This window comes from Cyrtonyx montezumae, unplaced genomic scaffold, assembly GCF_038088225.1.
Source record: "Cyrtonyx montezumae isolate F1298 unplaced genomic scaffold, pur_monq_1.0 scaffold_10, whole genome shotgun sequence".
Lineage (NCBI taxonomy): Eukaryota > Metazoa > Chordata > Aves > Galliformes > Odontophoridae > Cyrtonyx > Cyrtonyx montezumae.
This window is the reverse complement of record NW_027071826.1, coordinates 42,397,610-42,422,256: the sequence shown is the minus strand read 5'-3', so window position 1 is coordinate 42,422,256 and position 24,647 is coordinate 42,397,610. Positions and strand designations below refer to the sequence as shown.

General features: G+C 50.7%; 1 protein-coding gene across 1 annotated transcript in view; it reads right to left on the bottom strand.

The window, feature by feature from the left end:
- Positions 1–418: 418 nt before the first annotated feature.
- Positions 419–24,647, bottom strand: part of LOC136060510 (USP6 N-terminal-like protein) — a 67,371-nt gene continuing 43,142 nt past the window's right edge. Inside the window, exons 4-16 of the mRNA XM_065755100.1 lie at positions 18,470–18,543; positions 17,909–17,994; positions 17,787–17,826; positions 17,314–17,394; positions 11,716–11,823; positions 8,431–8,540; positions 7,897–7,945; positions 7,050–7,170; positions 6,152–6,246; positions 5,152–5,217; positions 4,007–4,106; positions 3,183–3,335; positions 419–3,009 (exon numbers count right to left, since the gene is read on the bottom strand). Of these exons, the coding sequence (XP_065611172.1) occupies positions 1,886–3,009; positions 3,183–3,335; positions 4,007–4,106; positions 5,152–5,217; positions 6,152–6,246; positions 7,050–7,170; positions 7,897–7,945; positions 8,431–8,540; positions 11,716–11,823; positions 17,314–17,394; positions 17,787–17,826; positions 17,909–17,994; positions 18,470–18,535 (2,199 nt within the window). The 5' untranslated portion in view covers positions 18,536–18,543 and the 3' untranslated portion in view covers positions 419–1,885. The remainder of the gene's footprint in view (positions 3,010–3,182; positions 3,336–4,006; positions 4,107–5,151; positions 5,218–6,151; positions 6,247–7,049; positions 7,171–7,896; positions 7,946–8,430; positions 8,541–11,715; positions 11,824–17,313; positions 17,395–17,786; positions 17,827–17,908; positions 17,995–18,469; positions 18,544–24,647) is intronic.

The window sequence follows — 24,647 nt, the reverse complement described above, 5'->3', positions numbered from 1 at the left end:
TGTAAACAAGAATAGCAATTAAAAGCCAACGGCAGCAGAGCAGTCAAAGTGCACAGCCAAGCCCCGGCCTCCAGCACTGGGCCCTGCACGGCTGTGGCGTGAGGACGGGCAGCGAGGACTGTCCCCCACAGCTCTGCTGCTGCACACACTGCAGCTGTGCCATGCTCTGGGCCAGGGGACGACACAGCCTGCAGCAGGGCTGGGAGCTCCTTCCTGAGTTTGCTCATGGTCGCACTGGCTTTGCTATGGGATGGAGCTGGGGAGGACAGCTCCCAGACACACACTGGAGTGAGAGCAGCTGGAAGGGAGCAGCACCCAGAGAGCAGTGCACACTGCCAGCTCTCAGCAGCCCCTGGGGTGCTTCGAGCCTCCTTCCAAGCAGGGTATGGCTCCTACAGAAGGCAATTGCTGCCAGTCCTGAAATACTGCCCAGGTACTGTAGCACACGAACAGCTTTCATCACTGCATGCTTACTGATAAACATACCAATGAAATCAATTCAAGCACCTTTGCCTTAACAACAACCCATGGTGTTTAAAACAACTACTGAGCACCCGTATGGCACTTCTCTTCCAAGTGCTTTACCAACAGCACCACGTGCTCCTGGCAGCACCCGGTGGGGTAGCTGCGGGCTCAGCCCTGCATTGCAGAGAGGAAACAGGCAGGGAACAGGGTCTGGGGCAAAGCAGGGCTGCAGGAGCAGTGGGCTCCTTCCATGGCTCTGCTGCTAACGTGCACATACACAACCTGCTAAACACCCAAAGGGACTGAGTGGATGCTTTTTCCTAGTCTGCAGGTAGGCTTCACTATGGTGCTGCAGCCTGAGAGATGGAAATGAGATGAAAACCAGGTTTCAAAAGTCACCCTAGATCTTAGAGGAGCATTGGTCCATGGCTGCCGTTGGAGGGACAGGGCAGCAATCCCACTCACTGCCCAAAAGGTGACATCCCCATCCCCTTTGCCAGCAAGCAGTGTCACATACTGCACATCTGGCCTCAAGCTCATTTCCTGCTGCTCCCATTGCTCTTGCTGAAATCCCTTCACCAGGAGCTGCTGTGCACTGGGCACATGGGTTTGGCCTGGTTATTTTAGTGGAGTGAGCTGCCTTGGCTCCCTCTGCATCTCCAGCCAGGTGGTGACACCCTGGGGACAAGATTTCCCTGGAAAGGAGGTGCTGCAGGCAGGGATCAGCTTAGATCCTGCACTCTCGCAGCTAAACGGTGCCTTCGTGCTCACCAGGGCAGCAGCCAATTCTCTTCAGTCATTTTAAGGCAGCAAGCCGGCTCGCAGCCCTGGACCTGCAACACCCAGGCTCAACCTTCACCATCACTGAGAACACGGAGGGTCCTCTGCTAGGGTCACAGCCAGAGCTCACCAGCCCCAGCTGCTAACACCTCCACTGTGGGAGTGCAGCCAGGGGCACAAAAGGGACCTGCATAGACTGCTGAGCAGTGGTGCTCACCTGCTAGCGTGCCCCAGCCCCATCTGAAGGGCTGCTGCAGGTCTGGAAAAATAAAGGCCTGTTGCTACAGAAGGAAAACCTCTTGCTAAGCATTGTGGAACCTGCTGCCTTGTGTCCCATCTCTGCCCCCACCCAGAGCCACGGGGCTCTGTGCTGCCAGAGGGCAGGCAGCAAAACACACGTCAACCAGCCCTGCTGCTCTCCCCAGACAAACTCAAACACAAGCACTTCTGTCCATAGAAAGGAAACCATGTATGCAAACCAAAGCGGAGGCTGCTGGTGGCTCTGGGCTCGCAGCCCTGGCTCTCGTACCAAAGCACAGCCCCATGGGATACCACAGGCAGGCACAGCCCTGTCCAGGGCATCGTGGGGCTGGTGCCACACCGGCCCCCAGCTCCAATCCCTGCTCAGCCCCACATCCCACTAAAACGTCACCGACTTGGGCAGCTGTGCAGGGGGAAGAGAGCCCGGGCTGAAGCTGTTCTCTGAGAGAGATTTGGAAACCTGCGGGGGAAATTTCGGTTTGGGGCTCAGGGGGGGACGCGGTGCTTTCAGTGCGTTCAGCGGTTTCTGGGTGCCTTGCGGGGCCACCTCCGCGTCCGATGCGGCAGGAGGCAGCAGGGATGTGGCAGTCTCCGGCCAGGGCAGTGCCACCTGCCTTCTTTTTGCCAAGTCCTGCTCAGTCACGTGGGCCAAGTGCAGGCGGGTGGTGGTTTTCACCACGGCGTGGAGGCCGTCCCCACTGGCCAGTGCCATGCTCTCTGACAGGACAGGCGTGCTGCTGCCCGACAGCCTGCATGGGGCAAGCGAGTGCAGGGCAGTGAAGCCTCGCTCGGGTGCCATCTCTGGGTCCTGCTGCGGGCCACCAAGCTCACCCGCGGACGCCGACTTGGGCAGTGAGGCCTTGGAGTCCATTCCGTTCAGCAGCATCGCTCCATGTTGTGCTTCACCCACCTCCTTGGAGATGTCCCTGTGCGGTGCTGTGCCCTCCTCCCCAAGCAGGGAGGATGCTTGTCCCTCAGGTGGCCCACAAGCAGCAGGATTTGGTGTGTGGTCCATGCTGGAAGACAGCTCAGGTGGCTGGGCCTCCCCGGCTGGTGTGTCTACAGGGGCATTCGACACAGGGTGGAAGGGGCCGCATGGGGAGGCAGTGGGGCTGGGTGGCTCGTGCTGCTCCTTGAGCTCAACCTGATGTCCAGCGTGCAGGGCGGGCTCCCCGCTCCCAGCAGCATCCCGAAGGCTGGCGCTGAAGGCCTGCACCTCGCTCAGCTTTGGAGTTTGCTGCCTTGCCACATCCTCCGTTCGCTGCTCCTCGCTCTGGGAGATATGCAGATGGCTGTCGGCTGCTTCATGGGGCTGGCTGCCTGGCACATCAGGAGTCCTGGCAGCCGTCCCTTGGTGGCTGGGGGGCTGCGTGGTGCCCCTGTCTGACAGGTGCTCACCCAACAGCCCGTTCTGGCCGTTGGCCGCTGCATTGGCCTTCACTGCCATAGGGTTGAGGGAGAGCTCCAGGCCCAGGGGTCTGTGAGGGAATTCGTCGGGCTTGGCTGCACAAGAGGGGAAGCAGGGGGAGCGTTGACATGAATAAGGGAAAAATCAAAAAGAAGGAATTCAGAAAATATATTAAGAACATGCAAGTAATCAAAGGGGAACGGAGTAATCAAAGGGGAGCGGAGGGACGTGGGGTGAGGACCACGGGAGCTGCCCGTGCTCTACTCACCAGGCGGTGGGAGGTCAAACTTCATCTTGCGCAGCTCGCTCATGGACACCTGCAGCTGCTCGATGACAGCGTCATCCTCATACTGCAGCGACGCCGCCATTTTCTCCTGCAGAAATTCCCGCAGATCTTCCAGCGTCATCTTCAGCAAGCGCTCTGGGGAAGGGCAGAGAACACAGCAGGCTCAGAGCAGAGGCTCGGCCAAACCCCACGGCTCTGTGGGGTGCAAACAAGCACTAGGTGCCTTGCTCTGGTTTTGTCTAAGTGAGGAGTGAAATCCTTTGAGCCAGGGGTCCCGATGCCCTTTTAACGCTGAGGACTTGGGGCTATCTGTGCCAGCCGTGCTTTACCCCTGCTTTCTCCAGGCAGCAGCTCAGCTCATCCGCCGCGGGCTGGCGGCCGATGGTGGGGTAAGGGCCTATGAAGGACAGTACACAAGTTGAAGGCTATTTCTGCAAGTTCTCCTCAATACCTCTAGGAGGAGGAAAAGCTCCACGAGACAGCCCAACGGCTGCCTCCACCCGTGCCCGCAGGCAGGGACGGGATGCAGGCAGTGATTGGATGGGGCATCAGCATGTCCCACACCACACACTCCTTGGAGTGCAGATAAATTTCAAAGCCAGGCTGAAACTGCTGCCTGCCACCAGAATTAAAACTTTCTGGAGGAGGAAGCCGTGCAGAAGCTGTTCCACCCAGAAGCAAATCACCGCCTTCGGATGGCAGCACAGGCTTGGGCTAACCTGAGCCCAGCACTGTGTCCCTGGGTTAGCTGCTACGTGGCAGCTTGTGCCTGTGCTCACTGCCTGCCTGCCACACGGGACACTTACTTTTGTGCAGCTTGAGAATGGTGTAAGCCATGGCCGTGAGGACGCGCTCTCCCTCCAGGATGTAGATGTCCCACAGCCGCAAGGTGAGGGTGAAGGGCGTCTGTTCCCAACACAAAACCAACCTGTTAGCACCAAGGTAGCCACACTACAGGCTGACAGCACAGAGGTGACTGTGTCCCCTCGCACTGAAACACACCCCAAAGCAAGGCATCTGTAATACAGAGCCTTATTTTGTAATCTCTGGCTAACAAACATGATGGATTTTCATGGACCTCCTTCGACCTCCATAAGAGGCTCTGACCTACACCTGGGCCCATTCTGACAAACAGGAGTGATTTGGTATTCAAAATGACAGAGCATCTCCCAGGGGTGTCAGTCAAGATTTAAGGTGCCTCACCAGTAATAAAATTTGTACTGGTCTTACTGTGACAGTAAAGTTTAGTTTAGGATGCTACACCTGCTCTTCAGAGTTCAATGCAACTGATCACAGCAGCTCTCGTGCAGCTGTTGCTAAGGGGACTCTGCATTTTGTACAACTTGTAGTGACAAGGCTCTGCATGCACACATCTGAGCTCAGTCCCAAGAGGCCATCCTCTGTTTTACAAGAGGCAGGGAAGCAGAAAATTGAGACTGTGGACACACAGATGTCCTAAACGTCAACCGATCTCTATCTGTTGTTCATGTGTGCAAGCACAAGGCTGCCCAAAAAATAAGGCAGTCTTGGCTTGGCCTGGCCCTGGACACATCAAAGTAATTTTCCCATGCTTTCATATGTCTCCAGTGCACGGACTGCTCATTTGCATGCAACTGCTGCAGTGCAATTTGTTCAGGTTTGTGCCTCGAGCTCTTCTCCACACGTTTCCAGAGCCCAAGTGAGGTTAATTGCCCTCAAATGACTGCAGCAGAGCCGGCAGGCAGGAGGAACAGTTCTCACCATGCGTGTGGCTGTTGGAGGACACTTGTTACCCTCCGTGAATGACAGGCAGTTAGCTTCTCCCTTCTTGAATTTGCTGCCTTATGAGAGTATGTGCAATATTTCACCTTACATATTACTAGAACAATTTTTAAATTGTTATTTTTTCCACAACTAGTGAGAAGAAAACCCAGACAGTGGCAGAGGAGGATGCAGCCCATAGGGTCCTCACCCGGTCGATGAAGCACTGCAGGAACCACTTGGTGGTGTAAATCCCTGTCGTCATCTGCTCCTTGTCCTGCGACGAGACAGTAAGCACAGACATATGTTTCAACAGTGGCTCGAGCAATTCATGGGGCTTATCTACACTGTCAGGCTCCAGAGCCACGCCACAACTTCAGGGAATGATTCCTAAGAGCTTTTCTGCACTAATCTTTACACTCCAGGGACTTACAAAAACCTCCCAGGAACCAAACCCACGTACTCCTTAGAGACTAACATTGGTGTTTCCATAGTGATTCCCATTCTGTCCTCTCAGAGCACACAGAAATAAAGAAACCCAAGCATCCCACCAGCAAAACCACACCTGCAGAGCCCACTCCTCTTTGCCCCCAACCTATTAACTCCACCTCCCAAACCTTATACCTAGGCAGAGTTATTTGATTTCATGCCATCCTCTTCCTGCTCATTTTTCCCCACAGTGGCTATAATTAAGTGGAAACACACTTTGGCTCTGTTCCACTGGCATGGCTGGGGTGGCCCTCTGGCAGCATGAGACAGTCTCAGAGGATAGCTATTCCTGGAGCTGTGCCACTGAACCCCTGGGAGCACCAGAAGCTCTCAGCAGCCTGACCAATGAATACTGAATGTCTTAAGCAAATGCAAGGAGGGGAAAAAGGGAGCAGGTGTTACAGAACAGTCTCTCCAGCCTTCAACTGCACTTGACATACCCTGTAGACACCCCTCCAGCCTTTGAATGTGATGCCAGCTGCTCAAACCTGTGCAGCCTTCAGATTTTGGCAGTCCCTGCACCAATGATAACCAGCAAGCAAATGGTAGCTGTTTCCCTCAGTGAGATTCATGGAAAAAACAACTTAAATACTCGCCCCTGTGTGGCTGAAGCATAGGGTTAGAAATACGTTCTGTTGTGCGTACATTTGGCAGAGCATTACACTACTTGCTTTGGCATTAAGTGTGACTTTTGTGTGGAAAGACAGTTAACAAAGAGATACCATGTGCTTCTTCAGTTTCGGGAAGAGTTTGCTCAAAATCTGCTCGTGGTGAGCTTGAAATCTCTGCAGCTTTGGGAATCCAGGAATAAAGAAACCTAAGTGAGAAAATACAAGAGGAAAAAATTAGAGGAGCTGGGGGGGAGCGGGCACAGGGGCAGCCCTGTGTTGTAGATATTCATCCCCTGTGCTTCTGTGCTAGCATGAGTACAGCACAAGCCTGCTATCTGGAGGCAGATGTGCTTGGCAAGCCTCTAACAGGCTTCCTCCTGCTTTGCACCCCAAAACTATGGAATCATAGATAAAGCACTGCTTTAGCAGACAGCATCAAAGCAAGACCAGGCTGGCTGCAGGCTTCTTCACAGAGCCATCCACAGCTGTCAGACCATTAGGGCTGGCCTTCCACATCTGAAATCGCCCTCTGTGCACAGAGGACTGCTAACCACAAGATGAAAGAAACTTCAGTGCAGTTGAAGCAAAATAATACAAGCCCATTCAGTGCAATTGCATCTTCATAGAAACTTAAGGGCATGTAGCTCACGGCATATTAAAACCAAAGTGCTGTGCAGTGCTCTTGGATGTACTTGTATTAGACTTCTTAAAAACTTGTGAGCTTGAGTTGATTGATTGCCAGGGGCAAGGCACTTGGGAGAGGAGATACCATGTTTGTAACGGTGTTAATTATAGAGCATTAGAAGCTGATAAACTACATTCTTCTCTTGAGCCTGTCTGCCTGGAGCAGAGCTCAGCTCCACGCTCAGTTTATGCTGCCATGTAATTAAGCTACGCTCACTTTAAGGAAATAGCTGAGGAGAAACAAGCCCCTCCTGGCCAAATTACACAGCCTCCACTCAGTAAGCTCCACAGCAAGAGCTACTGCCCACATCCTGGCCATCCTTACCATGCATTGCATGCTTCTGGTTGGTCAGCAGCTGTGCCAGTGCCCAAAATGCGTCTTCTTCGTTCAAGTACATCAGCAGGATGGCTGCAATCTGACTCATCCCCTGGCAGTAGCTCACCTCCTGCAAGAGCCAAGGGGCACATGTGCTGCATGCTGCCTGTGGTTCTCTCTGCAACCCCATCAGACCCTCACAATTCGTTACGCTGATGAAAAGGGGCACATGGGGAAGACCTGGAGATGGGAGCACATGCATCCTGGGCCCCTCTGATGTCAGGAAAAGCCCAGGTTGCCTTGTCTCCCATCCTCTCTCCAAGGTCTGTCCCAATTTCCAGGTATTTGCTGTCTATTCTCCAGTTTATAGCTCCCATATGCCTACAGTGTCTGCCATATGGTCTACACCATCCCACCTGCAAGGCTTTAAGATCTTCAGGCACCTCCACATGATGGTTAAAACCAGCAAACAAACGATTCCTCCTCCTTTACCCAGACTGAAACAAGAGCCAAGCTCGGAGCCAGGCCTTTGAAAATCCCTTTGAATTTGTGTTATCTGCTGAACAGCACCTTCAAAAGGTTTACCCAGGATTTTAAGGACACCAGAGCTGGGAGACAGGTCAGTGAGCAGCTGTTCCTTTGGCTGCCACCCAAAGTCACCTGGGGCCCCTGCAATGGAGGCAGGGCACTTAGAAGCCAATTCAGGCCCATTCTGCCCAAGCATCACAGCAGTCCACACACACCAGCATTAGAACATCAGCTGGCAAAACTGTGTCTGAGATACACACACCTGCTGGATTTATATACACATATCAGGACAGGGCTTTGACTGCAACTGAACTAGCTTACTACTTACAGTGTTGTAAACTGAGTATGCCGACAGGACGTGGAACAGTGCCTGTTGCCTGTGGAGAAAGAAAGGACATTAAAACGTGCTGCTCACACAAACTGAGCTCAACACACCTGTGTGTCAGGTCTGGCACGGGGTGACAGTTTTCCCGTGATCTGGAAGCCACTGAGGCACCAAATGCTTTCATCTCAGGGGAAACAATGTCACCTTTCCATTAGCAGGGAGTCATCACTGTATGGATATGCAGTGCAGCACATATGGTATGCACGCTGCATATAAGGCAGCTCTCTAAACCCATCCATCACAGAGGACATGTATGTTGCATCCTGTTCTTCCACACGGACTCCCCACCACCTGGGCCACCCCAAACCAAGCCCTCTGCACTTGCAAGCCCAGCACCTCCAGGGCCAAGGCACTGCAACAGGCTGATGTGCCAGGCTCCAGAAATGGTCCAAGGTGGATCTGCCCAAGAGGAGAGGCTCAACAGCGGAACCCAATGCCCGTGGTCCAAACCTTGAGTGCCCTACAAGCGGTACTCACTTCACACCATAGCGATCCCGAAACATGATGTGGTTTCGGAAGGTACGGTTAACATCCAGATCTATCTGCTTGATTTCCGAGGACCAGCACTTTGCTTGCTGTTTCATTTGCTGGAAGGGAGAGAGAGGCAGACAAGAGGAAGGGGTCAGATATCATCTAAGCCTGCACCTCTTGATACGTAGCCATTTCCCCGCAGTAGAAGTGGCAGCCTGTGAGATGCAGAGCCACTGAGGAGCGATCCCAGCAGTGAGCAGTGACCTGGACGTGAAGGGATGGGAACAGCCACCAAACTAAGCACAACCTCACCCTCTCACCAAGGCAGAGCAGCTGTAGCTCAACAGCATGTGTGTGCCTGCACAGTGGGACATGGGCCAGCACGTTTTTCCAGCCCCCAGGCCCCTTGCAAGTGCAGAGGCAGCACTGATCTGGCTTGTCCCATTGTGCAGCCTCTTGCTTGCCCCCGCATCCACAACACAGGCTTCTTCATGGCACCCAGCATGGCACTCTCTGTCTGAGCTGTAACAAAGCTTCAAGACCTCTGCTGGTGCTTGACAAACAGTGCACACCCATAGCCAACAAACAGATGTATGCACACCAACAGCACCGAACTCTTCAGAGGCTCAGTCATAATGAAGTAAAAACTATTAAGACTTTGGTTCCTGTGGGAAGTGATCCTTATTTCCCATGCAGAAGAGAATCACGTTAAGTTTCAGGAATCCTAGAAAAGCAGTTCTGGGACATTGCTTGGATTGGTGCAAATTTTAAGGAACTGGCCAAGTCCAGACCAGAAGCTAAGCTCAAAACTGAGCCTCCTCACATTTCTCCATGCTAGTTAATCATTTAAGGCAGTGTTACACAGAAAAGACTGAAGTCCACTGCAAAAAAAAAAAAAACCAAAACAAACAAACACACAAAAAACCACCAAAAAAACACCAGAAGCAAATCATATTGAAAGCTAAGCCCACCTGAACCAACAGTGCACTCCCAAGTTCAAGAGTGGACATATGGATATCGGGAAACATTTCTTTATCACAATAGGGGTGGTCAAACACTGGGACAGACTTCCTAGTGAAGCGATGATGCCACATGTCTGTTGGTGCTCAGGAGGCTTTTAGGCAATGCCCTCCAGCCCTGCACAGCCCATGGCACCAATCCAGCACAGTGGGGACAGGCACAGCCAATGCCCCCTCAGGAATTTTAAGTCTGACCATGAGAACAACTGTATGGAGGAGCAACAGCACAGGGCTGCTTCTGAATTACTGCCTGCACTAGACAAGGCAAGGTAACAAACATGACAATGGAATGATGGTCAGATAAATGCTATCATTTCCGTGTATCAAGTCCAGTACTCTCAGCATCTCAGCCTGCCCTTCACAATGCATAGTCTACCTGAAGTAACGCAATGGTTCACACGTATCACTGCTTGAGTTCAGATTTCCCCACTTTTCTCTCCACTTTTTCCTACCAGAACTACACAGACATCTCTCTCAAAGCCTGTAACTGTACTTTGGCATCCTCTGACTTCTCCAAGTGCAAGTGCTCAAGGCCAATGGGATGTTCGTGCCACAGTCTGTTCTCATTGAGATGCAGCAGCTCTGGGGCCACTCTCTGCAGGTCAAGGGGCTGGAGTGACTCAGACTCTCCTGAAAGCAAAACCCCTCTGCCAGGATGTGCCTCTGGAGCTAATTAACAAGAGAGATAATTGCTAGCGGCAGGTGGCACCAAAGAGGAGGAGGATTAAGATGAGCTTTTAAGGGGGTTGAGTACAGCACAGCCTATTAATCCCGAAGCTCCCCGCTTACTGCAGACTCCCCTCCAAAGCACAGATAAACTCCTTGTGACTTTCATTTGTTAGGATTGTTTCCCTGCCCGCACAGCAACAGCTTCCTGGGAGGGAGCGTGATAAGAAACATTATTATAGGCAGCTTCATTATCCCTGCTTCTTGTGATCCCAGCCCGTGTTCCCCAAGCCCCCTCATGTGACTCCATCCCAGCAGCACTTCACTATTAACATCCATGCTTGACTGGCTGTAATAAGAATTAGCCTCATCCTGCGCAATAGGCACAGATTTCAGAAGTGCCTGCACCTCCTGGAAGTGGAGCTTTAATTTCTGCCTCCAAAAGGCAACAGCCTCTGCAACACCCTAGTGCTCACAGGTGGCTCTGGTCACTGATACAAGAAACGTGTCCAGGCTCTTAAGGGCAAGCTGGGGCCTGCTAGGAGAGTGTGTGCCATCCCTCCTGCAAAGGAGCCTGCTTAGTCTGAGCTACACTAATGCAAGCTAATTGTGAAACGAGGTAGGAAAGGAAGCCAGGCAGCGTAAAGCAGCCTTAAGGTTTGATGTGAAAAATAAAAGCAATACAGCAAGCACCACTGCTGGAATTTCTGTTCAATGCACGCCACAGCAATTGCTTATTCAATACCAAGGAATCCACAGAAAAGTCTGCAGGATGAAGAGCTCTGATTGGAAGCAATGCAAGTAGGACCTTGCTCCTATCTGCAGAAGAAATAATGGAAATTGATTTTTAATAAAGATTTCAAAGACAGTACTGCTATAATAATGACTGAAGATAAAAGGAATACACCAGCTTCAATCCAAGCCATTTCAATGCCTGCCAACAATTTCCAGCCACATATCTAAGTCAAAAAACTGACCAAAAGGCTTTCTAGACCTGTCCTCACCCCACTGTAATTGGCTTTCTTGACTTCCTTGCAGGCTGGTTCAAGGCTTCTGACCTTGCTGCACATTTCACAATGCCACGAATAACATTTTGAAGCCCACAGAGAGGCCTGGAGCTAGCTGCTGTGAGAGCTCTGGGCTGCCCCACAGACCGGCAGCTTGGGGAACCACAGCCAGCACCTTCACTGAGCTTTCTGTCTGCTCTCATTGCCAAAGATGCAGTAACTCCAACAGCAACTTTGCCAGCTGCTTCCACAGAACACATGGGAGCAGGACACTGGGCAAGAAGCTGGCCGGCAGGCCCCAACCTGACATCCATATGGATAAGGAGTTTATCCTCCTCTGTCAGCCCTTGCTAACTTTAAGCCTTTCCTTCTTAGGAGTCTCAGCAGGTCACTGCAGGGATTCAGCCTGGCCAACAGCGCATGCTGCACTCCCTCCATCCCCAGAAGCTTCCCCATTGGGATTCCCACTTCCCTCCTGCACACCGCAGATACAGATTCCCATGTTCTCAATGGGTCCTACATCCACCATTCGTCCACTCTGCCCCACCACAGCAACCCAGGCACCTTCCTCCCCACTTGTTCCCGTGCTGGTCCCATACCTCATACTTTCCTTCATTTTCTTTCTTCATCTTCTCGACGTCCAGCAGGAGCGACCAGACCTGGCCTCGCACTTGGAGCGGAATGCCTTTGTATACTCGCCGACACATCTGCCAGGAGGAAAAGGCATGCACTGTTAGTGGCATGGCACAACAGCAGCCTTCAGCTAGTGGACCCCTTGCCTGTTCTTGCTCAGAGAGCCATTTCCAGTCCTTTGGGTGGGCTGGGCACCTGCAGCCACCAAAGACATCTACTCTGTCAAAATCCAGACACATCTCATACTTTTGAGGTTGCTAGAAGAGATGGGCATGGACCATCCCCATTGTAGGTGGATGCACTTCTAATGCTTCACAGCTCTTACATAGCTGATCTGCCTGCCCTTAGACTCCTCTCTTGATGTCTCCTGGGGCCAGAAGCAGTATCCTTGGCTTTGCAAGCCTTCGATGTGGCCACTCACCTGGGTTCACAGGAACTGGGAGTCAAATACATTTCCCCTTGGAAAGGGGAGCCCTCACCCCAAGAATCTCAGAGATGTGTGCACAGAAACACCTGAAAGCAGATGGATGTGGCAAGGCAAGTGGTAGGCTACACCAAGGGCTCTCATGCTGGAGGATGTAACAGCCCATGTGTATCCCTCACCAAGGACAGGGATCAAAGAAATGTGTGAGTGTCCCCCTTTCTGCCTCCATGTGTTCGCTTTATGCCTTTCACAGATGCCTCTTCCCTTTTTCTTGTCATAAGGCCCTCTCAATCTGAACAGACCATCAAATTTCAATGGGAAAGAGAAAAAAGAGCGTTTTGTTCCATCCCTGACTTCTCCATTAAAAGAACTTGAAATGAAAAAAAAAAAAAGTGCCTTACGTCTGAATATTTTCCATGCTTGCATTTATCCCATCCCCTTGAAAGATCTTGCAGCTGCACTACAGAACCAACTGCAGTGTTCCTCTGGGTTCCTGGAGACCCCAGGGCTGCTAAAGAACGTGCTGCATGGGCCCAGGTTTCAGCTGCAGGGGGCTTACGTTAGGATGCAGGGATCCCCTCAGTCCTGTAAAGGGACTGAAGGACCCTATAGGACTGGGTAGAGCAGCAGCTCCACACCCCACTCAGCACAATCCATTCACGCCGCCTGGCTTAAACTTACCTGACCTCCCCTCAAATCCTTCTTCTCTTTCCATAAGCATCATGCAAGAGAAGGGCTGTGACTCAAGGGGAAATGTCAAACCACACAGTATCAGCAGGAGGTTTTCTGGTCACGGACCTGCTTTTGCATCCCTGGGGCTAAGCAGAACATCTGCTGCTGTCACCTCTCCTTCCTGGCACATCCCACACCATCAGCTTCCTCTCTTCTCACGTGAATTTTTAGCACAGGTCCTGCCCCAGATCTGCTGCTCACTGCTCCAGGCAGTCTTGCTTGCGTCCTACGCACACCCTGAACGACCACACCATACAGAAGCCCTCTGTGAGACCCTCAGCTAACACCAGGTGAGAGCTGCCCAGATGGCAACAGCTCCCTGCATGTGTGCACAGGAAGAGACCTCCAGCCTGCCCAACAATGGCCTCTATTTGAGGGGCACGTCACTACGTCAAGATCTGCCAAAACCAGGATGGAAGAAGCACCATGTGAACATGGAACAATGTGATTACATGAACCACTCAACCAAAGTCAAACTGGGAAGGAAAACTGTAGCACTGTAGAAGGGACCTTTGAAGGCCTTCTAGTCCAACTCCCCTGCAACGAACAGGGGCATCTACACTAGATCAGGTGCTCAGAGCCCCATCCAGCCTGACCATGAATGTCTCCAAGGACAGTGCATCCGTCACTTTTCTGGGCAACAAGGAGCCCACAAGTGCCTGCCACACAACTTTATGAAGCACGTGCTGAGGTAGGATGAAAATAAATGGAGCACGTACCCATTTAGTTAACAATCATCCCATGAATTGTTTGTTTCCAAAGCATTAGGAGAGAGTGGCTGACAGCCACCAAGGTAGAGCAAGATGCTCAGCTTTGTGGGAAGAAAATTATTTTGTTTTGAATTCTCAGAGTTGTTACTGTTATGCTGTAACAAGTGTGGCATATATAGTCAGCGTCTCTAATGATTTTCTCTGCACAAGAGTGCGGCAGAAACAAGGGAGTTACAAAACATGCTGAGATGGAAACGAACTAAAATGCCTCTCTGCTATTTATTCAAAGGCTTTCCTCCTCCCACCACTTCCAGAAGTGCAAGTGATAAAACCTCAGTGCTGTGAGTCACGCAGAGGGAAAATGAGCAATTTTCCTTTGTCGTGAGACTTGAAGGAAAACAGGGAAGTTATCATTAACAGCAGCAATTATGTGGGGATGGCAGTGCAGGTGACAGCAGCTGCTGCTCCATGTGAAAATGAAGAGCCCTCCCAGTCACCATCTTTTGGCTCTAATAAACTGTTCAATGCTAGCAGCTGTGAAAAGAGCACCAGGACCATGGCCTAGCCAAAGAGGGCACAGAGAACAAACCCCATCCCACTTCACAGGTGGAGGTGCTGCGGGCTGAAGTAACGGCTCCATGGCTTTCAAGAGAGAGATGAAACCCAGCATCTGGGGAGATCTCCACTGCCCTGGTGGCACAACATGAGGACAGTGCAGCAGCTGAGGCAGGGACCATTTGCTTCAATGGTGGAACCCTTTCTGTTTCTGTGATACTGCTGCTGGCAGCAGCACAGCAGGGAGGAAGCCTGCCTCAGCCCAACCCTGTCGTGACAAAGGTCTGCAGGCTGTCCCTAGTAGATTACTCCCTGATGGGGGTCTGGGCCATTAAACACAGAGATTTACAACAACCTGATTCATCCTAAACCGCTTTGTCAGCACGCATCGGATTAAGAACCCAGTACCTCAGTGACCTTTAACAGAGACAGGGCCATGCCTGTGTGCAAAGACAGCCTTTGCTACGAACCTGACATCCCCAGCCAAAGACATCCCTCTCCAAAGTCCTAATGCAATAAGCAGCATGCACATGGCACTCAGGTCACATCCTCTCCCCAGCTCTGTCTCACAGGACTGATGCTTCTGGTTGAAATCCAAACTCCAAAGCTACAAACAGCTCTGCAGACAGATCCCACGTGGTGCTGAGCACAAGGAGCCCCAGGGCATTGCTTTCATTAAGACAATCCTATCTGCTGCTCATCTTGAAACAGGTTATACCAAGAGTGACTTGAGGCATAGGCAGGCCACCTTGGGCTAGGGGGATTTTAGAGGCTGTCCACTGAGGGCTCCTTGCTTCTTACAGTCTGTGGCAACCACATCACACTGACAGGGGCCAGCAGCAGGTGCGAATTCATGCTGGAAACTGAACTAATGTCACCCAGGCTGGGAGACAGGGAGCACTGCACCACCCAGGGAGGGTGCAGTGTTCCTTGGAGGTGGCAGGGATGGTTACACCATGGCCCTTCTCCTTTCCAGAAGAAAGCCCCTGCGGGCACTCTTGGGTCAGCTTTCAGTGCTACCTGTTGCATGCTGCAGGAGCCCGTGCCCATCTGGAGCTGGGAAAGGTGTGACCTGCCCATTTCACAACAGACAAGCCAAGACAACAACCTGAGCCCCATGCCAATGCTGAAAAGTAGCTGGCTGCACTGCGAGTCCACAGTCCCTCTGGACAGGTTGTGTCAAAGCCAAAGACAAGAAGAAGGCTCCTGACTTCAGTAAGAGAATTTTTCTTAAGATAACGTCAGAGACTTCTTTGCAATCCTTTAAATTCCACCTCTGAGTTGTGTCCACCATCAGCTCACGATGACACCAACCACTGGGCAGTTCCTGTGCTCCCGAAGAAGCATGGGGCTGCACAGCTCTAAGAGTGCAGACAGCCTGACAGGGACTGACAGGGATGGAAAACACAACCAGGTGAAGGTACTTTTCTGTGCTTCTCGTGCTTTCTCTCCTTGCCATTCTGCACCGAGCTCCACAGGGTAGCTCTGATGGTAACAGCAGCACACAGAGCTTCCTGTCAGCAGGCTGCCAGGTCCAACTCAAAGCTGCTTTGTGCTCTTTGGCTTCACGCTCTCCCAGGCTGCCGCCAAACACTGTGCCTCAGCCGCTGGGGGAGCTGATGCTGACTGCCAGGGCTCAAGTCCTACAGGGGACAATGCCACTTCTGTGTCCTGGAGTGAGGGACCGTTCACAGACTGTTATAAATAACAATGTCATTTATTCCTTTACACTCTGACCTGCGAGTGGCTTGCTGCTGGACAGTCAGTCGAGTGCCTCTCCAACCTTCAGCTGAAAGCCAGCAAGCAGATGAATCGTACAAATTCTGCTCTTTGGTGCTTCCTGTGATCATCCCCGGGGCTAGACATGGGAATTCCATCACTTGGACAAGGGACCAAGGCAGTTGGTTAGTCCTGTGCTCCTCCAGAACTGCATGCCTGCCCACGTGAGCTGACACAGGAGAGCCAAGGTGTGCTAAGCACGCTGCAAAACAGAGGGGCCTGCTGGGATTCCCTGAACGCTGCTGGAATTTGGTATTGTATCCACAAGGCCACAGAACAATTAGTGCTAAGTTCTAATTAGAGAAGTCAAGGCCACAGGAGAGCCTTCATTTTTGCCGCCCACAGAACAGAACTGATGAACAAAATAATTATAACAGCACTGAAACGAGAAGAGGGACTAAAATATCCCAAGCTCATCTCCAGTCCCATTCTTGCTGTAAAAAAATAAGATTTTATTTAACAGAAGAGGAAACTACTGGTGTTTTTTGGTTGGGTGAACTTAAAATTTCTCTAGGCTGCCAGTGATCAGGCAAAGGGATGCTTGTTTCCAGGCTGCCCATTGCAGCTTCCAGTAGCTGCACTGGCATCCTCTGGAGAAAGTTTTGAGGAGGCGAACACATGGAGCTTCTAAATGCAGGCAGGTCAGGCACAGTGCCTCTGATTGTGCTCAGGGTCTGAAGTCTACCATCAGGTTTGAGGCTTTTTTGCTTTAAGAGGTCTGTTCTAGGAATTGATTACGAACACTATTCATTAAAATTAATTTGTTTTTGCACTGGTGTTGGGTGCAGTTTACTTACAATGTCAAACCCAACGCGGAAGGTTAATGCCTCCACAAGTGTCCTGCACAGATGGGTGAACACCATCTAGTAGGCTCAGCAAGCAGCCAAATGGCTTCACACAGGCAAAGCAAGGAGCAAAACTCAAGATCTAGGTCACATCCGAGACTGATATATCTCACCCCTGGGAGTCTTCCAATGAGAAGACCAGGAGAAACATCAGTTGCACTGTACCCACTGCACTGTCCACACTATGCACAGGTGCTGCAGACACAAGTAACTTGCAGTGTGCTGCAGGGACCCAGCTGGGCACACAAACAAGTCTGCCGTGCTCCTGCTTGCACAGGTGTTAGTGCAAACATGCAGGCAGCAATTAGGATTTCTAATCGTATTTAAGTCTAAACAGAACTTTCCCTCTACTAGTAAGCCAGACAACACAAGGAAAGATTTAAAATACTGAAGACTAACTAACAGGTAGAATATTTTCCACTTATCTTTGGTTTCTCTCTTAACTTTCTGAAAGCTTGTCTTATTCAAAGGAGTCATCAGTGCATCCCTCCTTGCATGTGCTCTTTCTTTGCACCTTACCTTATCACTGTTTCTGTATTTGCCCCATTTCTTGAGCATCTTCAGCCACTTGTCCACACGCTCAATTTCCTGCTGCTTTTGCTGGTGGGAGAGGAAAAAAGACATGATAAATTTAAGAAAAAAAGCTCTAGGATATGATTTCTGAAAGAATAAGACTTCCTTCGCTTTCAGTTTATATTTCTGATAGCTGAACTTTACACTTAGCTGCATAAAAACACCTTTCACAGGAGTAACCCAGAGGTGTTCTCCAGAGCTGCCAGTTTCAATACTCAGTCATTAAAAAAGCATTGTATAAAACAAGGAGAGACACAGGCTTAACATGCAGAAAGAATTCCTAAAAGGACCACTCCTTGACCAGAAAAAAAATCCTTCCAGGTTCAGCTAGCCTCAAATCACTAAAAACAAGGATCACTCCTCCCCAGATGAAGTTACAAGAACCCAGTACCCACACTGGCAAAGATGACAGCTCTCACCTTCTCCTCCAAGGCGGTGCGGGTTGGCAGCTCCTGCTCGCTGGAAAAGGAAGGGGTGGCAGGTTAGCCATAGGGACAGTAGGGTGTGTGTGGAGAGGATGGAAGAGGAGAGCAGAACTTACTGCAGAAACCCAAAGCGGTCAGTAACTTTGTACAGCGTGAAATCAGCATCTTCCCATGGGTCAATCGCAGCTCCCGCCTGCCTGCCCTGAAAGCAGAAGGAAGGTCAATGAGCCACATCAGAAATGGAAATACCCCAGTGCCTGCAACCTGCCCCCCCCCCCCAGTGCCTGCATGCTAGAAAGCACAAAGCAACAGCACGACAGACCAAAGCCTACTCTAAAGAGAAAAAAATGCAACACAAGCAAGGGAAAAGTCTACAGGGTCAGACCATTCGGCTTATCTGGGTGCCTCTGCTACGGGCTGGGAAGGGTTGTACATCACAGCAGGCAATGCTGTTGGGCACGAGCCATCCTGGTTTTAGCAGGGACACTGAGGCACTGGAAACCCAGGGCCTCCATGACTGTATGGAGCATATATGGCAGCCAAGAGTCTGTGAGAGAGGATGGGCAGGCAGAAAGAGCTGGGCTGCTGTGGCAATCCTTCAAAGCATCCTCGTTTGACCCATTGATCAAACAGCCTCAGCTCTAGCCAGCATACTGGGGAAAACATGAGGTTGGTACCTTCTCATACTTAGCAATGATCTCTGCTTTTTCCTGGGTTATTAAAGTGTCTATATCTTTCTTCATGTCAGAAGCTGTAAAGCAGAAGAAAAAAAATATTAGAGAAAGAGATAAGTAAACCTGTACACAGTATAAGAAACGTTGTAAGAAAGAGCTAATAGGGAAAAGCTTTGCTGACAACTTTAGCTCCCAGCCTTATCTGAAAGATAACATGACACAGATATTGAGAAGTCTCCATACAAAAAGAAGTTCCATACACGGAACTCATATGCACGCAGCACAGCTGAGTCCTCGTGATCAACGGCTTTGAAATCAGCACAGCGGGAGCTGCAGTGGCTGATTGGGGTACAGGGCGGGTTTTCGGGAGGTTCCAGTCTGTCGGGAACCGAGTGAGAGCGGCCGGACCTGTAGGCTGTTCTCGCGAGACGTTAACGAGACGTTAACGAGGCGTTAACGACGCGTACGCATTGCCAGGGTTTCAGCGCCCTCGGCCACATCCCTCAGCTGAATAGGGCTCAGGGGGGGCAGCGAAGTGTCACTACCCACTGTTTGTTTGTTTGTGGGTTTTTTTTAATATATATATACTTTTTAATTATTATTATTATTTATTTATTTTAAGTTATTACAATTCATATATATATTATAAACTATTTTTCATTTATTTACTTTCAAATTTTCATTTATTTGTTTTTATTCTTTTTTGTGCCATGGTCTCTACTAGACAGAGGGCTTGCCTTAAAAAGGCTGTGGCGACCCAGACAGAAGGTCTGCCTAGAAGCGTGGCTACACAGGTCTCTGGTTGCAAGGAGTGCCAGAGCCTGCTACTGCTGGATGAGGGTGCTAAGCAGTTCTCCTGTGCGAGGTGTGAGCAGGTGGAAGATCTGCTTAGCATGGTGGTTGAACTGAAAGAGGAGGTTGAGAGACTGAGGGCCATCAGGGACTGTGAGCGGGAGATTGGTGGAGGAGCTCCCTAGAGCGCCAGAGAGAAAGGCACCGGGGAGATCCCTCGCAGTTGGTGGTGGACTCCCTGACCTGTCCCCGTAGGGCAGAAGGGGGATATCTGAGGGACAGGGAGGGCTGGCAGAGAGTCCCTGCTCGGTACCCTGCTCTGTACCGTGGGCAATCTCCCCCTCTGCCTCCCCAGTGTCCCCAGATACCCCTAAGCAATAGATTTGCAGCATTGGATGTTGAAGAGGTGGTAAGGGGTGAAGTGCAGGAAGATTCCCGCAGGAGGTCACCAATGGCAAGGCAGTCACCTCCGCACATTGAGACTGCTGCTACTAAGAAAGAAAGGAAGGTGATCGTAGTGGGTGGCTCCCTTCTCAAGGGAACTGAGGGCCCCATTTGCAGACCAGACCCAAACCGCAGGGAAGTGTGCTGTCTCCCTGGGGCTCGGATCAGGGACATTGCTAGAAGACTCCCGGACTTGATACGCCCCACCGACTACTACCTGTTACTCGTAGTTCAGGCAGACTGCAATGAAATATCTCAGAGAAGTCTGTGAACTATGAAAAGAGATTTCAGGGGATTAGGGCGATTAGTTCAAGGGGTGGGAGCACAAGTGGTGTTTGCTTCCATACCTTCTGGGGCGGTGAAGGACACAGAATGGGCTAGGAAAACACAGGTGATGAATAACTGGCTGAGAGGTTGGTGTAGAGACAGACACTTTGGGTTTTTTGACCACGGGGCAGTTTACTCGGCTCCTGGCCTGTTATCTGTTGATGGGATGCACCTATCTCAAAGGGGGAAACGAATCCTAGCACAGGAGCTAGCTGGACTCATTGAGAGAGCTTTAAACTAGCTGTGATGGGGGAAGGGGATAAAACAGGGCTCACCAGTAAAGAGCCTAAGGAGGCTGTGCTGGAGAAAGGGGTGAGGCAGATATCTCAGCTGAAGTGCATCTATACCAATGCACGCAGCATGGGCAATAAACAAGAAGAGCTTGAAGCCATTGTGAGGCAGGCTAACTATGACCTTGTGGCTAATACAGAAACATGGTGGGACCTCTCCCATGACTGGAATACTGGGATTGATGGCTACAAGCTCTTCAGAAGGGATAGAGAGGGAAGAAAGGGTGGTGGCATAGCTCTCTATATCAGAGTGTTTTGATGTTGAAGAGCTTGAGGTTGGAAATGATAAAGTAGAGTCCCTATGGATAAGGATCAGGGGGATAGTCTTTAGGAGTGACATCATGGTGGGGGTCTGTTATAGACAACCTAGTCAGGTTGAAGAAATAGACGAGGTGTTCTATAAACAACTCGTAGATGTTGCACGATGGCCAGCACTCGTTCTCATGGGGGACTTCAACTTCCCTGACATATGCTGGAAATATAATACCGCGCAGAGGAAGCAGTCCTTGAGATTTCTAGAATGTGTGGATGATTGCTTCCTGACACAGCTGGTGCAAGAGCCTACCAGGGGAGATGCCTTGCTAGACCTACTTTTCACTAACAGGGAAGGACTAGTAGGAGATGTGAAGGTTGGAGATTGTCTTGGCCAGAGTGACCATGAAATGGTGGAGTTTGCTATTCTGGGTGACGTCAAGAGGGTGACTAGCAAAACTACTACCTTGGACTTCCGGAGGGCAGACTTTGACCTGTTCAGGACACTTGTTGCAAGGGTCCCTTGGGACTTGCTCCTGAGGGGTAAAGGGGTCCAGGAAGCCTGGATGCTCCTCAAGATGGAAATCTTAAAGGCACAGGAGCAGGCAGTCCCGGAGTCCCGTAAGTCGAGCCGGAGGTGAAAAAGACCAGTGTGGATGAACCGGGAACTTTTGTTGAGACTCCGAGAGAAAAAGAGAGTCTATGTCCTCTGGAAGATGGGTCAGGCTACTTGGGGTGACTACAGAGAACTGGCCAGGACTTGCAGGCAGAAAATTAGAAATGCTAAAGCCCAGCTTGAACTTAGACTGGCTACTGCTGTAAAGGAGAACAGGAAACCCTTTTACAAATATATTAACAGCAAGAGAAAAACTAAGGAAAATTTCTCTCCTTTACTTGATGAGGCAGGAAATGTAACCACAGATGATAAGGAAAAGGCTGAGGTTCTCAATGCCTTCTTCACATCTGTCTTTAATAGACAGGACAGTTGTCCACACGGTACTTGCCCTGACCTGGAAGTCCGGGACGGGGCGCATAATGCACCCCCTGTGATCCAAGCAGAGACGGTCAGAGATCTTCTCCTCCATCTGAACTGCCACAAGTCCATGGGGCCAGATGGGATCCACCCAAGGGTGCTGAGGGAGCTAGCAGAGGTGATTGCCGAGCCACTTTCTGCCATCTATCAGCATTCCTGGTTATCTGGAGAGGTCCCACAAGATTGGAGGCTTGCCGATGTGACTCCCATCTACAAGAAAGGCCGTAAGGAAGACCTGGGGAACTACAGGCCTGTCAGCCTGACCTCGGTATCAGGGAAAGTTATGGAGCAGATGATCTTGAGGGAGATCACACGACATGTGCATGGCAATAAAGGGATCAGACCCAGCCAGCACAGGTTCACCAGGGGCAGGTCGTGCTTGTCCAACCTCATCTCCTTCTATGACTGGGTGACCAGACAGGTAGATGAGGGAAAGGCTGTTGATGTAGTCTACCTGGACTTCAGCAAGGCCTTCGACACGGTCTCCCACAGTATTCTCCTGAGGAAACTGGCAGCCCGTGGCGTGGACAGGTTCACTCTTCTCTGGGTGGAGAACTGGCTGGAGGGCCGTGCCCAGAGGGTAGTGGTTAATGGAGTTAAGTCCAGCTGGCGTCCTGTTACGAGTGGTGTCCCCCAAGGGTCAGTTTGGGGGCCCATCTTGTTTAATATCTTTATCGATGACCTAGATGAGGGAATTGAGTGTACCCTCAGTAAGTCTGCAGATGACACTAAGTTGGGAGGATGTATCAAACTGCCTGAGGGTAGGGAGGCCCTTCAGAGGGATTTGGATAGGCTGAACAGCTGGGCTGAGCTCAATGGGATGAGGTTCAATAAGACCAAGTGCCGGGTCCTGCACTTTGGCCACAATAACCCCATGCAATGCTATAGGCTTGGGGCAGAATGGCTTGAAGAATGTAGAGAGGAAAAGGACCTGGGGGTGTTGGTTGATGCTCGGCTTAATATGAGCCGGCAGTGTGGCCAAGAAGGCCAACAGCATCCTGGCCTGTATTAGAAATAGTGTAGCCAGCAGGAGCAGGGAGGTGATCATCCCCCTGTACTCAGCTCTGGTGCGGCCGCACCTCGAGTACTGTGTTCAGTTTTGGGCCCCTCACTACAAGAAGGACATTGAGGCCCTGGAGCGTGTTCAGAGAAGGGCAACAAAACTGGTGAGGGGTCTGGAGCACAAGTCTTATGAGGAGCGGCTGAGGGAGCTGGGATTGTTTAGTCTGGAGAAGAGGAGGCTCAGAGGAGACCTTATTGCACTCTACCACTTCCTGAAGGGGGGTTGTGGTGAGGAGGGGGTGGGCCTCTTCTCCCTGATAAATAATGACAGGACGAGAGGGAATGGCCACAAGTTGCGCCGGGGAAGATTTAGATTAGACCTGAGGAAACATTTTTTTTCTGAAAGAGTGGTCAGGCACTGGAATGGCCTGCCTAGGGAGGTGGTTGAGGCACCATCCCTAGCGCTGTTCAAGAAGCATTTAGATGAGGTGCTAAGGGATTTGATTTAGTAGTTCAGTGGGTAGGGATGGTGATAGGAGGATGGTTGGACTAGATGATCTTGTAGGTCCTTTCCAACCTTATGAACCTATGAACAGCTGCCAGCTCCTCACTCTGTGCTGGGAAACAACTGAACTGGAGCTAGCAGAATCTCTGTCTACACAGCAGCTCTGCCTTTGCTCTGCACATGCTGTACAGAAGACAGAAAGCTTTTAAAATTAAGACGTGCAAACCAGTAGCACTGATGAATTCTGAAATCCTTTAGCTGCAGACAGGATAAGCACTGGAAGTCGTGCCATGTTATCATTCACACGGCTGTGGCTCTGCCAGCCAACAGGTCCCAAGTGAAGCATGCATATCTGAGGAGTAGGGAGGGAGCTGGGAACTAGCATCAGTTCCCTGATGCCTCAGCATTATGAAGAACACAAACCTTCTTAGAATAGCTTGTTAGGTTGCTTTTTGTCTGCTCCAAGGAGATTTTTGCCTATTTTGCCGGCTGTAAAAGGACTCAGCAGGGTTGGGAAAAAGCTATTAAGGGCCATCACAGCCTTAAAACTATCCTCCCCACTGCCACACAATGAATTATCCAGTGATTTACCCAGAGCATCTGAAAGCTAAATGACTTTAATAATACAGCCCAGAGATTTATTGTCTGGCTTGAAAGGAGCACATGGGACCCTTAGCTGGACAGGCTCCTGCAAGACATTACAAAACAAACCACGTGGCCAGCACACTGACTGCCCATGTGTGCTGCACAGGAGTGGGTCGTGCAGGTCCTGCCACATGCTGGGGGCAGATGAACACAGTACACAACGAATCCTGACCCTCTGCAAGCTACAGTATGGAAAGAAAAGGATTACCTTCCTCATTTTCACTTCACAGATCCATCTGGTAATGGTGATGCCCTTTTTTATTTGCTTGCGTGGTTCTCATTAATTTGAGGACCACTACAGATCAGACCACTAGAGCCACTAGAGATGAATGGGGAAGCAAGAATGGAAGGAAGAACACTGCTTCCCATGCTTTCCTTCAGAGAAATTTGAATCCAAGGAAACTTGCTCTTGTGCCACACCTTCTTACATCACTTTTGGGTTGTTATGAAGCTAGAGAATTCAAATGAGCTACTTAAGGTGATAAAAATACAATATTCTGCAGGCTGGAGGGAAGAATAAACTGTATGTCAAATTAAATGTGCAATTGTTTTAAGACACGAAGTGGAAAGTATTCTGAACATTTCTACCACACACTGTAATAGAATAACCAGAGGAAGAGCTGTTTGTTAAGAAAGGAAGGCATACATAGCAGAAGAAAGCAGCAAGACCACATGTGTTCTGGCTTCAGCCTCCGCAAAAGGCTCCCAGCAGCTAGAAACCTTGAACTGGTGCAAAGCAGCCAGTTCTGCACTTCATACCCGGAACACACCCATACTAACCTTGCTTCTCTGTAAATGTACTGCCTACCCATGCAGAACACTGCCTAGCCATCAGCAAACCCAAACTCTTCATAAAATATCCAAGTCTCTCATAGATGCTAACAACCTCCC